The 15,389-nt window shown below is 34.2% G+C and overlaps 1 protein-coding gene across 1 annotated transcript; it reads right to left on the bottom strand.

Moving 5' to 3' along the window:
• Positions 1 to 11,639: 11,639 nt before the first annotated feature.
• LOC18008814 (transcription factor bHLH83) lies at positions 11,640 to 12,955 on the bottom strand. Its single transcript, XM_006391337.2, has 5 exons — positions 12,413 to 12,955; positions 12,217 to 12,324; positions 12,053 to 12,118; positions 11,898 to 11,963; positions 11,640 to 11,771 (listed from the first exon to the last, which is right to left on the bottom strand). The coding sequence occupies exons 1-5, from the start codon at positions 12,953 to 12,955 to the stop codon at positions 11,640 to 11,642; spliced, it is 915 nt and encodes a 304-aa protein (XP_006391399.1).
• Positions 12,956 to 15,389: the final 2,434 nt, after the last annotated feature.

Here is a 15,389-nt window from a genome sequence, read left to right as displayed (position 1 = left end):
TAACAAATTTCTTACCCTGAATTCACCACGAGAAAATATTCGCTGTTTACGCGGACGTCCTAGTGGACATCTGGTCGCTGGAGGCATGAGTGCAAATTGAGCCATGATATCCCCAGCTACAGAGGTGCTTGGTAATTTGGAACAAGATATATGCTTTCCGAGTATGCCATCCTCCAAAACATAATCGTTAACTCTTCTCCAATCAATTGCTTGACGTTAGTTTTCGTTCGTATTGTCGCTGCAACGACATAGGAACAAGGAATCGACAAGAGTTGGAACTCGCGGCAGCTGCATATCTTCGTACAGAGATCAACTCGGTAAGATAATCCACGTTTGTCAGTCGAGTGAGCGATACCTCTTTATATAAAGTGTAAATAACTTTAATAACATGCACATATATGCATACATAGTCATGCCATATACATCCTCCAAATCTTATAGATTCTGTATTAAATGTTGCGTTGGAAGTGGTAATATTCTGTGGTGGACAGACACCTACGAGCAGATCTACAACAGCTACAGGAAGCTACATCAGCGGATATTATCTTTTAATTTAAGAGTTTTAAAAAATTAAAATAGCTCGCTACAATTAAAAAAATGTGTGGGCAGGGGTTTTTGCGTAATCTGCCATGATTTTGAAATGCCAACTTTCCCTCAAATTACTGTTTTTTATATCGCAAATTTTGACCAATTTTAGGTATATTTTGGCCAATCACTCTAAATTTAATTCAGAGAAAAATATATGCATAACCTTTTTCCCAAATATTTATGTAAGAACGAAAAAAGTTATTATTAAAATTTACTACATAATTTTATTTACCTTTACTTCTAATGTTTGCATAAAGCAAGCGATATTTTACTATAATATTACATATTTAAATATCAGTTTAACCAAAAAATATTTAAATATCAATTCATACAAGAAATTTTCATTGTTCAAAAGATGCCAAGGATGCGTACATCCTTTGCAGAATTTGTTCTTGTGCTTCGTCCCCGAGACAAAAATACGAAGGTTGATCTGCTACCAAAGAACGTGTTTATATATTAACTTGGTTAGATAATATACATAATATATCTTTAATTAAAATACATAATATATATTTATTTATTTGATAAATGAAATGCATTTGAAAATTGCAATGATGCTGAGACAATCATAAGTACAGAAGGCAAGAAATCTTCATAAAAGGAATCATGAACTATAAATGCTCTTAATGACACCAAATAACTAGAGAAAGAAATTAAAATATTTGGACCATTCACATAAATCGAGACTATTAACATACACTATGATTGTAATATGATTAGCCATGTGAATATAATTTTATACACTTGAGACTATACTAATTAATAATGATGGCCCCTTCTTAGTTTTTATTTAGAAAGCAATACTGGCCTAATTACTTTATGCTTTGGGTTTATTAAAATTATGGTTGATCTAGATTGTATTTCTTAAAAAAATATAAACTTCGTTAATCAAAAAATATGTGCAAAGATTACCAACAACGAAATTTTCAATCATATTTTCATGTATTATTTGATCTATAATTTGATGTATTTCGGTATCAAATGTGTGTATTGCTTGAAAATAGTCTCCAAAAATGCATACCAAACTTAAATGTAATATTCATCAACATAGATTTTCTGTTTTAGACTGTCACATCACTAAAATAAATAAACGACTTAAGAAGCTCAAAACAAAGATAATGACAAACAAAAACTGCGATTAAGGAAAATGAAAAAAAAAATAAACTTTTTATTAGTATTTAGACAGAACCTCACGTTGTATTAATCAAATCTCTGTGCACGTGGATCCTCCTATATTATTAATCATAGTTGTTCACTAAATAAACATATTTTTATGATAACAAAATCCAGCCTGCCATTCTCTTAATGACACATGGTATGTGATTCGATATGTAGGATACGACATGGGATGTACAGTTTTCAACTCCTTTCAAATAATGGTAATACATATACTTTCCGGTTTTAAAAAGTACCATGTGCATTTTTATATTTATTTAATTTCCCTCGATTAACAATATTAGTTATTGGTATTTAATTGTAATTTATTCATATTTCCTACTAGGGTTATAGTAACACAATTAAAGTATGATTGGTGTATATGCCATCATTTAGACTTGTTGGAAGATGTTCTAACTATGTTTAAGAGTATTAGATTTTATTTTAGTTTTACGTATAACAAAAAATCCTACTTTTCTGTACCACAAAGAAGATCATCTGCAATCACATTGTCTCAGTTCGATATTTTGACCAAACCTTGAGTTCACAACTTACTCTAAAAGTGGTTTGATTGAGTGTGATAAGTTCAAATATTCTTGTGCGACCTAAGTTCCAATTCTCCGATCTAACCTCACATACTCAATCGAATCAAGAAGATAACTAGAAAGCTAACGACACAAGATTTATCGAATTCAGAGCATTAACAAACACCCTACATTTCGCCGGAGGTTATCCGAAGTTCACTAAATTCTCAGCTCAAACTCGAGTTCTTCATCGGAGTACAAATCGTCCTACCTCTCTCTGTTACATTAACCTTAATTTTTTGGGACTTAGTCTAATACAGATAAGAGAGAGAAAATACTTATACGACCTTAGTCGTTATACAATATACACACATGTTAAGGTGGAATATACACGTGTATCGGTTTAGACCTAAACCAGCTGGACCAACTTCAAATACCAACCCAAATATATTCCCTAACCTTCTGAGATTAAAGACATAATTCTTCAATTCTCCACCTTGTCCTTGATCTCTTCACGCCCAGATTCATCCTCGTGAACTCCACCTACAGTTATGAGCAAACCCGCTCATCTTCATATCTTCATGAGCAAACCACCCAGACCTCTTGCAACACTCTGCAACTTCAATTCTTCTTGCAAAACCCGCAGCTTGACAAAACTCTTGAGTAAACCCACTCAGCTTCCTTCGAGCAGAATTACCTGCTCTTCTTTAGTTCTTGGTAACTCTCAGCAAATCCAGAGCATCCTGAAATTTGTCAACTGGTAGCGTCTTCGTAAAAATATCAGATGGGTTGTAAGCCGTGGCTATCTTCTGAACTTGCACAAAACCCATCGATATCAAATCTCTGATAAAATGATACTTCACATCCACATGTTTCGTACGCTCGTGATGAACAGCATTCTTAGCCAGGGATATGGCGCTTTGAGAATCACAGTAGACACTAACCAGTCCCTGCTCGAAACCCAATTCACTCATCAAGCCCTTTAACCAAACCGCTTCCCTTGAAGCATCTGACAAGGCAACATACTCTGCCTTTGTCGTCGACAAAGCAACAATCTTTTGCAGACTCGATCTCCAGCTAATGGTGTTACCTCCGACAGTAAAAACCATTCCTGAGACTGATCTTCGCTTGTCAAGATCTGCAGCATAATCCGCATCACAGTAACCCTTGATAACAAAATCACATTCCTTCCTGTAACACAATTTTTTTCTCCAGGGAACCTTTAATATACCATAAGATCCATTTTACTGCTAGCCAATGATCCTTCACAGGTCTGCTCATAAACCTGCACACCAAACCAACAGCATAGGCTAGGTCAGGTCGTGTCCCTATCATAGAGCACATAACGCTGCTTACTGCATTTTGGTAAGAGACATTTTTCATTTTCTCTGACTGATCCTTGGCCTCCTTATCTGTATCTGACCTCAACTTGAAATGAGCACCCAAAGGCGTTGAAACTAACTTTGACTGGTCCATCTCGAAGTTACCTAATACCTTCAAAAGATACCCTTCTTGCGATATAGACAACGTTCCCTTCGCTCTGTCTCGAGTGATCTCCATACCCAGAATTTTCTTAGCCTCTCCTAAATCCTTCATATCAAACTCAGAATTCAACAAGACCTTGAGATCACACACATGCCTTTTGTCCTTCGAAGCTATCAATATGTCATCGACATATAATAACAAATAGACATACTCTCCACTGTTCAGCTTCTTGTAGTAAACACAGCTATCATGTTCACTGCTATTATATCCATGTGCTCGCATAAAATCATCAAACAGTTCCATTGACGAGGAAACTGTTTCAATCCGTACAATGATTTCCTCAGCAAGCAGACTTTATCTAGATGATTCTTGTCTATGTATCCCTCTGGCTGCTCTATATATATATATATATGCTCTTCTAAGTATCCATGGAGAAAAGCTGTTTTAACATCCATTTGTTGAAGCTCCATATCAAAGTGTACCACCATAGAAATGACCAATCGAATTGAAACGTGCTTAACCACCGGAGAGAAAATCTCCTGATAATCGACCCCCTCTTTCTGTGAATACCTTTTGGCTACTAACCTAGCTTTGAATCTTGGACCCTCAACTCCGACGATACCAGCCTTCCTCTTGAATACCCACTTGCACCCAATAGGTTTCTGTTTTTTTATCCTGTCTACCAAAATCCAGGTTATGTTCTTCTTAATTGACTATATTTCTTCATCTGAAGCTTTAAGCCACATTTCACTGTCTGGATCTTCTAACGCCTCTCTGAAACTCTGCGGTTCAGACCTTCCGCCATCTTCTACCATTAGATACGCATAACCAGCAATATCCTCATCATCTGGATAAACCTTAAAATCGTTAAACTTGGCCGGCAAATTGATCTGCCTCCTTGGCCTATCCCTCGCTAACTGATAGTCCTCTGGAACAGCCTCAAAATCTTCTTCAGCATCCTCTTCTTCCTCATGCTAACTGTGACTAACCGAAGTTTCAGCCTGAGTAGCTCCACCTTGAACTACATCACTGGTCTCCATGTCCTTACCTGCAAAATCATGACTAAAAACTTGTTTATGAATTTCATTACCATTACCTGGTAGAGCCTTGATGTCTGTGTACACTATATCCTCTCTGAACACGACATTGCGGCTGCTTGTGCACTTTTTGTCATCCAATAACCAAACCCGGAAACCTTTAAGCCCATACGGATAACCTGTGAACTCTCCTCGCTTGTCTCTTGAATCCAGCTTACCCTCATTAGAGTGCACGTAGACTATCACCCAAACCTTTTAAGAACACTAAGATCTGGAATCGCTGAAGTCCATCTTTCCTCTGGAATGTCGAAGTCTATAGCCGATGAGGGTGTCCGGTTAATCAAGTAAACTGAGGTGGAGGCAGCCTCTGCCCAAAATTCTGTTCAAGTCCACTCTCACTCAGTATGCTTCTCACTTTATTCATTATGGTTTTATTCAGCCTTTCGGCTATTCCATTTTGCTGGGGCGTGTAAGTGCATGTCATATGCCTTACTATCCCTTCTTCATTGCAAAGCTGATCAAACTTTGGTTACAAAACTCAAGACCATTGTCGGTCCAAAGCTTCTTCACCTTTCTTTCAGATTGCACTTCTACCATCCTCTTCCATTCTGTGAACTTCTCGAAAGCCTCGTCTTTGGTTCTAAGGAAATAAATCCACACTTTTCTGGGCCAATCATCGGTAAATTATACAAAATACTAACATTTATCTAGGCTGAACGGAACGTTTGGTGGATCCCAGAGATCCGAATGGATGTAGTCTAACTTCTCCTTCGTTACATGTTGAGCTGGTGCGAAACTAACTTTGTGGATCTTCCCTATGACACAATCTTTGCAAACTTAATCTCTGTCATCTTATCTTTATCCAGACATCCTTTCTTTACCAACACTTCAAGAGCTTTCTGACCAACATGACCCATCCGACTGTGCTATAACCTTATGTAGTCATCTATTGAGTCATTCTGTCCTGAAGACTTAACTGATGCCACACAAGACTCTGATCTCTTTGCTGTAGCTTGAAGAATGTACAAAGTATCCCTTCCTTTCCTGGCCCCCTTTACAATCACGGTACAGCCTTTAACCCCTTTCAGATGACCACCGGCTCCCTTGAACTTGCAACCTTTATCTTCTAGAGTTCCCATCGAGATCAGGTTTCTGCCTATCCCTGGCATATACCTGACCTCGTTCAACACAAAGGTCGAGCCATCTGGATTTGTAAACCTTACTGATCCTATACCTTTGACCTCTGTACTTTTGTTATTTGCCATCCTGACTCTTCCTGCTGTTACCTCCTTCAAATCTATGAAGACATCTTTTCTCAGAGTCATTTGGAAGGAACATCCTGTGTCCATGACCTACTCCTCCTGATCGTTTCTACCTTGTGACAGATTAACTTCGCTATCAGTCCAACCAGGTCGTGGGCATCATCTTGAGCATGCGATGACTCACTTCTTCCATGTGCCTGTAGCTTGCCATTATTCCTCTCGAGCCATTTGTAGCATTGTTTATTAAATTGCCCTTCCTTGCCACATATCCAGCAGATCTTCTTTCCCTCTCTTGAATTTGATCTTGACCTACTGTGCTTGCTCTTTCCTGTCTTGGAGTCTCTTGATTCGGATCTCCCTCTTACATAATGACCTTCGGAGCTTGTTCTTGATCCTGCACTTTCTTTCAAATCTTTCTCTTTTGACTTTGCAGCACTGACTATATCTTCTAACTTGATAGCCTCTCTGCTGTATTTGAGAGTTTGCTGTATTTGAGAGTTTCCTTTAACTTGATATAGTTTTCTATATCTTTTAACTGATCAAACTTCGTTGGCAATGAATTTAGAAGAAGTATTGCTTGAACTTCTTCCAAAACTTCTATACTCAGATTACTTAACTCTCCAATCAACCTAAGAAAATCATATATATTCTCATCGACAGTACGACTATCTTGCATCTTGAAGCTATACATTTTTAACTGCGTATGAACTCTATTAGAAAGAGACTTAGGTTGATACAACCTTTCAAGTAGAGCCCACGCCTCTGCCGCTGTTGTGCACTTCTCGATCTTTCTTAGTACTTGATCCGAAACTGCCATGAAGATCATGTTCATCGCCTTCTCACAATGCTCCAATCTTGCAACTTCGTCTGCTGTGATCTTCTTTTCTTTCTCGGAATCACTCGCAACTGCGATGCTTGATTCCTAGCTTGATGCCTTCTCCGTGAGAACATCCTTTAGTCCCGATACGCTCAGATAAGCGTTCATCCTCTTCTTCCAAAGAGAGAAATCCCCTGTGCCATCGAACATACAGATCTGAACATTGAGACTCGCCATTTTCCTTGATTTCATCCAATCGCTAGCTGCGATTAGATCCTGCTCTTCCAACTCAAGCTCTGATACCAATTTGTGCGACCTAAGCTCCGATTCTCCGAGCTAACCTCACACACTCAATCGAATCAAGAAGATAACTAGAAAGCTAACGACACAAGATTTATCGAGTTCGGGGCATTAACAAGTACCCTACGTTTCGCCGGAGGTTATCTGGAGTTCAGTAGAATCTCAGCTCAAACTCGAGCTCTCGATCGGAGTACAAATCGTCCTACCTCTCTTTGTTACAATAACCCTAATTTCTTGGGACTTAGTCTAATACAGATAAGAGAGAAAATATTTATACGACGTTAGTCGTTTTACAATATACACATCTTAATATACGTGTATATCGGTTTAGACCTAACCACTGGGCCAACTTCAAGTACCAACCCAAATTTACTCCTGACCGTTCTGAGATTAAGGACATAGTTGTTCAATTCTTTTATCTTTTACATTATGTCGAGCTAAATCAAAAATTTAAAACATGTTATAATGTTCTTTTGAACAAAAGATTTCACATTCTAACACTATAAGAAAATCGAGAAAAGGTAGAGACCATACACAATCATCATATCCACGGCTGAGTTAAAAAGGTTTATTGGTTGGATAATTCACATGCATTTGGAAATCTAAAAACTTTAATATCGACAGTTATATGCCAAATATATTTGGATGTTAATGTGAAAATAAGATACAGTTTAATATCGTAAAACATAATTTTTTATACAAGAAATAAAAAACTATTCTATAATAAAAGGGAAATAATATATATAAATTTTTGTTATAAAATATTGTAGTTCCATCCTTCCATTAACCATTATAAAGTATAATTTGAGAGAATAGTATCTAAATTGCAATACTGGTAATGGTAGCGAGCATTAAACTAAAAAATTAGTGGACGCGAAAAAAAGAGAGAACAAAATCCTACCAATTTTGCTGTTATAGTCGATCGATACCAAACAAGAATGTAATGCATTTTAAATAATTTATCAAAGATACACAAATTAAAACCCTTTCACAAAGTCTTTATTTCGAATAAAATGCAACACTTGTCTCGGGTCAACCTAACTACTGGCTAAACGAAACTATTCATGGGACAACTGTCATGACAACATAGCTTGTCATATTACATTACATATTGCTTAACTTCATAAAACGATAATTATTCGACTAAATTACTTATATACTACAAATAATTATCGAGTTAATCACTGATATACTACTCACGCTGAAGTGGCATGGCATTTATAACCCTATTTGAATATCGTATATGAAATTTCATGTTCTTAATTATGGAGACATCTAAACAATAAAGAAGATAATTAATCAATTGGTTAATCACTATATGAGGAGAATTTTCAAAGGTATATCCTCAAGCTCAATCAATTGATGACGTAACTAGATTCTTATCAAATTATTACTTAATAATTGGGATATCATAAGCGTATGTAGTTCTGTATCAGAACGATATCCACCTCAAGCTCTAGAAAACCCCTTGAAGTACCCCTTGAAAGGCCGGAGTCAACAAGCTCAAGCTCTAGAAACTCAAAAGTTTTTCCTTTTTAATATCCTCTTTATTGAAAATTTTAAATATCCTCAATCATAATTTTTAACCAAAACAAAAAGCAATTATCTTACCATTAAAGTCTAGCATTATTTGACTTTTTCGGTATCCAACTTCTAAATGACGGACGATAGTTTTAGTTATGATAGTGACAATTGCAATAATAAAAGCTGTTAATAATTTAATCCCAACAAAAATAAAAAGAATTAGAACAGAAACTAACGTTTTTTTTTGTAGGAAAATATGTGACTCGCATGATGATTATATATATATACATATATATATATGTTTATCACTCACTAGGAAATGCATTATCCACGAAAACATTTTTATTAATTTGAATAGATTTTTCAAATGTGAATGTTATTTTTATCAAGTATGAGGAATCAAATATTGGCTGGATTATACCATGAAAACCCCTTGAATTTTTTTTTTCCAATTATATGTGTTTGTACCAATTTTAGTATATAGTCATAAAAGTACAAAATTGACATACAAAATAAAAATAAATAAATAAATAAATAAATAAATAAGGAAATATATATATATATATATATAATTTTGAGCTAGTTGTTATTCTAAAAATGCAAATGGCTATTTTATTCTGAAATTTGTATCAGTAAAAGTTGGTTTATAGGTTGTATCCTTCTAAATTTGGAACCAATCATCTTCTTGCAATCGAACATACCCAAACTATGTTCCGAGATAACTAAAATATTATTAAAAAATAAAAACAAAAGATAAGCTTCAAGGGGACACAGGACATAAACTAGAGCTCGTCATGAATATCAATAGCAATCTTCTTATTAAAAAAAATAAAGTACAAAAAAAACAACAAACAAAATTAAAATAGAAAAAAAAACTCTCTTCATTTGGATATACATGTGGATTTTTATATCTTTCACAGGTAATAACTATTATTATAAGAAAATCTAAATTTTATTTTATTTTTAAATAGTATATTGGATAAGAGTTGTTAATCGTAAAATTACTTTTATTGAGCAACGAAATAGAAAATAAATTATACGGTAACAAATTTTAAGAAGCTATAATTGTCCAGTAAGATAAATATGTGGACACATTAAATTTACGTTTACATGAATTAGAAAATGCATAAATTTTGTTTTTTGTTTTGAGAATAGGCTTAAAATGCATAAATTATTGGACTGCCAATAACGTCGTTTGTCTTATTCACTTGATGGAGCTCGGAAGTACATAAATACAAGTACAGCGCCTAAAGTGGGATTATCCATGTGGCTAATGATGTAGTTTATTAATTTAGTAATGTTGGACTTACATTTAAATATCAGTTCAAATGAAAATAATGTTAATATTTAAACTGAACACGTATAATCTTCTCCAAAGGACACATGCTGACCTTGGCTTTCTAAATCGAGATCTTAGGTATGTCGTTCAATCAATTAATATTTTTTTAAAACTTAACATACGGATACTATCTACCACTACTTGCTAAATTGTGTAACTTAAAGTTTGTTAAGTTTTATGAATTTTCAGCTAAGTAAATAAGTAATAAATAAATTAACTCATATTATATATATATATATGTATATATGTACTTTTTTATAATCTAATTCAGAGAATAATCTTCCGTTCCAAAAGGTGTTGAACCATGAACCAAAGACACAAGAAAACCAACATTTTGTTCCATCTCTAACTCATTACCACTTTGATATATTTTTTATATATTATTTAGGTCATTTATAAAAATTCAATGTAATCTTTCTAACACGCTTTGTCGAGATAATGATTCTTCTCATCCGTTTTGAACCGAATCCAACTCTAGGTTGGTAGTCGTAGAAGCAGTGGGAGGGAAACTTTTGCTGTTTCCAGGATAGACTTTTCTGAAGTCTCATCATCAAAAGAGGAAGCCATTTCTTTTGATGGAAAAGTAATCTTCCTTCTAATAGTGGTTTTATTATCTAGGTCAAGAGGGAATAAGCAGCCAAAAAACTATGTGACCTAGATGACCACATCCCTCATACTATAGGGATCTAAAAATAGTCAACATGTAAACTCAAAAATTATAGAAGAGAGATATTTTTGAGGAGAGAGATAGTTCCATTACTATAGTTATATTACATTTTTTATCCGTTGCTGTAATCTTTTGAGGAGAGAGATAATTTTTATTTTTTAGGATGATTTTTAATAGTTAAAAAACATTGTTCAATATGTTAGATTTTTTTAAGAACCAATTTAAAACTCAAAAATTTATGGATGAAGTTTTCTTACGTAAGTTATGTTTGGTAATCGCTATTATATATATATATATATATTTATTTTTTCTTTTTGCTAAGAAATCGCTATTATATGTAATAAATAATTTAATCTTGACATCGAAATTTGTAATGTTACATCAATTTTACCATATGTTTTGATAATTAAAGCTGAGAATGTGGAAATGCATTTTATAATACTACATGTTTTGGAGAAAGCTAAATTCAAATAGACTAGAAAGGTGACAAATCAGATAGATTCTCTGAAAGTAAAGGCTCAAGAAAAATCCAAAAGTGCAGAATTTTATTACTCATTTCTTGGAGTTTAAATTCCATTACAAGATCTGTATTCCGTAGACTAAACACACCAAATACAAAAAAGAAGAAGAAGAGGATACATATTTATGTATTATTACTAATCTACTTAGTTAAAGATTCCATCCTCGTGTGGACCCAATATCGGACTGATAATCGGTGATTTCAATGTCTCCTGTCTTTTTCTTCGATATTGATGCAGTAAGAGCTTCTAGATTTTTTATTTTTATTTATTTTGTACATAATTTAACATTACATAGTAATAATCTTCTGATTGGATTTTTATAAAAATTTAGGTGGAAGTTATCGAGAGAATCATTGTTTCTCCCGATCTTATTACAACGTAATTAATGGTTGAGTAGTTAATTAATGATTAAACTCTTCATTAATTGGTGATCGGATTCGAATTCCTGTCTCGTTGTGATGAGGAGAGGATGGCATCAATGGCGTCTTTAACTTGAGAAATGTCTGGAGCTTTTCCTCCTTGCGCCGGCCAAAACTCATCGGTCGCAAGTACCTAACAAACATTAGGTTAAAATAATATATATGTTACTTACATTTCACTAAAATTTGTTAATATAAATGATATATAAATCAACCTTGTGAAGAAATTTTTGGAGGATATTTGTCATAATTAATATACCTTTACTTGTACTTGAAGAAACTTGACATAACTAATAGCCTTCTCTAACATCGTCACCAAATCAACCTGCGAGAAATAGCACGTACATATTATCAACAGAACAATTAATTTTATAGTTCTATAAATATGACATAAATATTTATATGGATGTGTACCTTAGTGCCATTAGGTACAAGTTCTTGCAATATCTTGAGACGTTCACTTATCCTTTCTCTTCGATTCTGAACGGAAAAACATATACCAACTTATGAGTTACCATATCGATAAATCGAGTTTCTTCAGTTTTATTTTGATGAATGTTAAAGTCAAGAAAGCAAACCTTTGCTGCTAGGCTTTGTGGATCTTTAGGTGAAGTTGTTGGCTTAGGCTTGGCCTTCCCGTTCGTGCCAGTACTCGGTTTCTTTGAAGGTGGTTGGATGCTCTCTCCCTATTCATAATTCAAAGATAACATATATCATTTTCACTGATCTCCAATATGAAAAATATTCACAAAAGTATTTGATGTTTGTAATTACCGAACAAGAACGTTTGTTTCCAGCGGATTTAGGTGACATAGACTCATGCCTAGAACCTGTGGTTACAACAGTTGAATCGGAGTATACCCAGTCTTTATGGCCTTGGTTTGTCCCCGGAGTTTCAGTTTGTCTAGGGCTAATAATATCCATATGGTTTTGACTCCAATTTGTGAAGCCGTAGCTCATGGTGTTGCCTTCCAAAAAAGAGAAGCCACCGCTACCACCACAGCTTATGGCTGGAGGAGGAAAGCTCTCATGGTGATCGTTGTGGTCGAAGTTAAGAAATGATGATCCGTTGAAATCCAACAAAGAGTTGTGATCTTCAACGGATTCACCAGAAGGGTAAAACACAAACCCTTGATGGTTTTGTTGATGATCAGAATTCATCGTGCTACTACTCGAAGCGGAAGCTCCTCCTCCGGCATAAGCTGCATCCGGCTGATCCAAACCGTAATTCTCCGGTGATGATAGATCTTCGGAGGAGGAAGAGTTTTGTTTTCTGATGTAATTGGGCTCGTTGGAATGGTCATTAACGAGTGCCATTAGACTCTTATAAGTTTGAGATGTTTTGATAGTGGTTTTTAGGGTTTGTGTGTTTCTCGTTGATGAGAATTGGTTTTAAGATTATTGGTAAGCAAAGAGAGACAATGTTTTTATTGTGTAGTTATGTTCTGATAAAGGCTTATATAAGTGGTTATGTCTAATATTTTATTCAAAGTGATGACGCAATTTAAGATCTTTTTAATTTTTTTTAGGTTATTGAATTTGATTAACTGAGTAGAATAAGAGGCTGGCATTAAATCAAACCCAATATTTATCTTCATTTTTTTTAATCCTATCAGTTTGAAGCTTCGAAGTCATTGCTCGACATATTTTATGTTCATTTTCCTCAACTTGAAAAGGCACTTTTGGAATTGGATGCGGAAAACGTATACTCCCCGGGATTACTAAAAGTGGTTTGTTATTTTGGAGTCAGTTTCATTGTGTATGAACTCTCACATTTCTCTGTTCTTTTAAGAAACAATATCATGAGATCGAGAGCTGTGTCTATGTCTGTAGTAGCCATATTCATGCGAATCTTAAAATAAAACCCATATAACAAAATTTACAAAAATGTTCGACAGATAACTTTTTAATATATTACCTAATTGTGTTTCAGGTATTCATTTGAGACTTTAGTTTCTAGCTTTGAAAAATAATTTCATACTTTCAGAGAAATAAAGTATACCTCTTTATATATTGTACAATACAAATAGCTCCATATTACAATGAAAAAAAGTTTACAACAGTAATTTTTTTTTTTCAAAATAATCTCTTAAATTTTATAATTTTAAAAATTTGGACGTATGCGTATGTTTCTAAATTTATACTTTAAGACACGACTATGATTAGATCCATTTGAATACAATGTTCGAATATAAAATATACTTGTAACTTTAATACACACTACAAATATTCTTAATTTTTCATGCATCTTTTGTTTTAAATGTCATTTGGGGATATGGAAATTACTTATCTAATAGAGAATTTTTTTTGGCTAATAACATAAATACTTAGAACAGTTCAAAAATCTAAATCGAAGTATCATATTTATATACGAAAATTCAAAAAAGTATGCACACGTACTCCAAGCTAACTTGCACGAATTTGTGTTGTTTAAGCAGAATAAAACATAATTCATTTTAATATACAACATTTTTATCTCAACAATTAGATTTAGAGTAAATTAGGTAAATGGTAAAATTTAGAGAGAAACTAGGTAGACATCAATTAAGTAAAAACAAATGGCACAAATGGCAAATGGCACAATACTTTAAACTTAACTTATTCTATTGTAAATAGTTTTACTCATTAATTTGGCGTTTCGGTGATAAGAGTCATGAATACATAATTGACCTCTGTAAAATACACATCATCAACACTATTAGTTTACAAATCAATTTAAAATGTGGCATAGAAAAAAATCAAGATGTCGGGGGAAAAGTATGGATCTCGTTATATCATATATACATCATTATCTTTTGGGGTGATTTTAAAAATGAATGAACGTAAATTAAATGTGTTGTATTACAATATTAATGAGTAACTCATCGGGATTGTTAGCTGGCAGTAAGGTGAAATTAATGGACTCAGACTTATATAACCACAAAAATATTTATTAATTAAGAGAAGCAAAGAACAAAGAAGCCAAAGTATCGCCGTATCTTCCGCTAATCTACACGTCTTTTTGATTCCCACATATATGTGATCAATTTTCTATATCATATGTTTCGATGATTTAATTTTATTTGTTTAATTTGCTTCGATGATTCATTTCTCCGACATTATTTTTGTATAAAATATTTAATTTAAGAACCTTATGGACCGACGCTAAACCAAAGGCTCAAAATCAGCGAGTTAGATATTTTCGTATACCAAAGGCTCAAAATCAAAGATCCATCTCATACGTTGCCGACTAGATCGAGCAATGGGCAATGAGGATTGGTTCAATTTATTCTCGAACTCTTCTATAAAGTACCTGAAACTCATGGGGTCGGATCACCGTCCGGTCCTCACATACATATCCTCTCGTAGAAACAAAGGAAAAAAGAATTTTCGCTTTGACAAACGATGGATCTTTAAACCAAGTTTTGAAGATATAATTCGAGAAGGTTGGCTGTCAAATGATGAGGAAAGAAATGTGTCCCTCCATGAACGCATAAGTAATTGTCGGTCTACTATATCTAGATGGCGTAAAGAAGACCAACAAAACTCCTCAAAAAAATTGGAAGATCTTCAAACTAAACTTGATAAAGGTCTATCTGACGAGAATCTATCTACGGAGGAGGTTTCATTAATCCACAAAAATCTCATAAAAGCTTATGAGGAAGAAGAGATGTTTTGGCAACAAAAAAGCCGAAACCTCTGGTACAAAGAAGGAGATAGGAATACAAAATTCTATCACGCCTCTACTAAGCAAAGAAGAGCAAAAAATCGC

This window comes from Eutrema salsugineum, unplaced genomic scaffold (genome assembly GCF_000478725.1).
Source record: "Eutrema salsugineum unplaced genomic scaffold, Eutsalg1_0 scaffold_9, whole genome shotgun sequence".
In the NCBI taxonomy this organism is placed as follows: Eukaryota; Viridiplantae; Streptophyta; class Magnoliopsida; order Brassicales; family Brassicaceae; genus Eutrema; species Eutrema salsugineum.
This window is presented reverse-complemented; position numbering and strand designations above follow the sequence as displayed.

Excerpts from the sequence above, each read along its gene's own strand:
- LOC18008814 (XM_006391337.2), bottom strand. The coding sequence starts at position 12,955 with ATGGCACTCGTTAATGACCATTCCAACGAGCCCAATTACATCAGAAAA. Across the intron at positions 11,964-12,052 it reads TTGTACCTAATGGCACTAAG|GTTGATTTGGTGACGATGTT; the intron begins GTACACATCCAT and ends TATTTCTCGCAG. Across the intron at positions 11,772-11,897 it reads TTCTTCAAGTACAAGTAAAG|GTACTTGCGACCGATGAGTT; the intron begins GTATATTAATTA and ends AATGTTTGTTAG.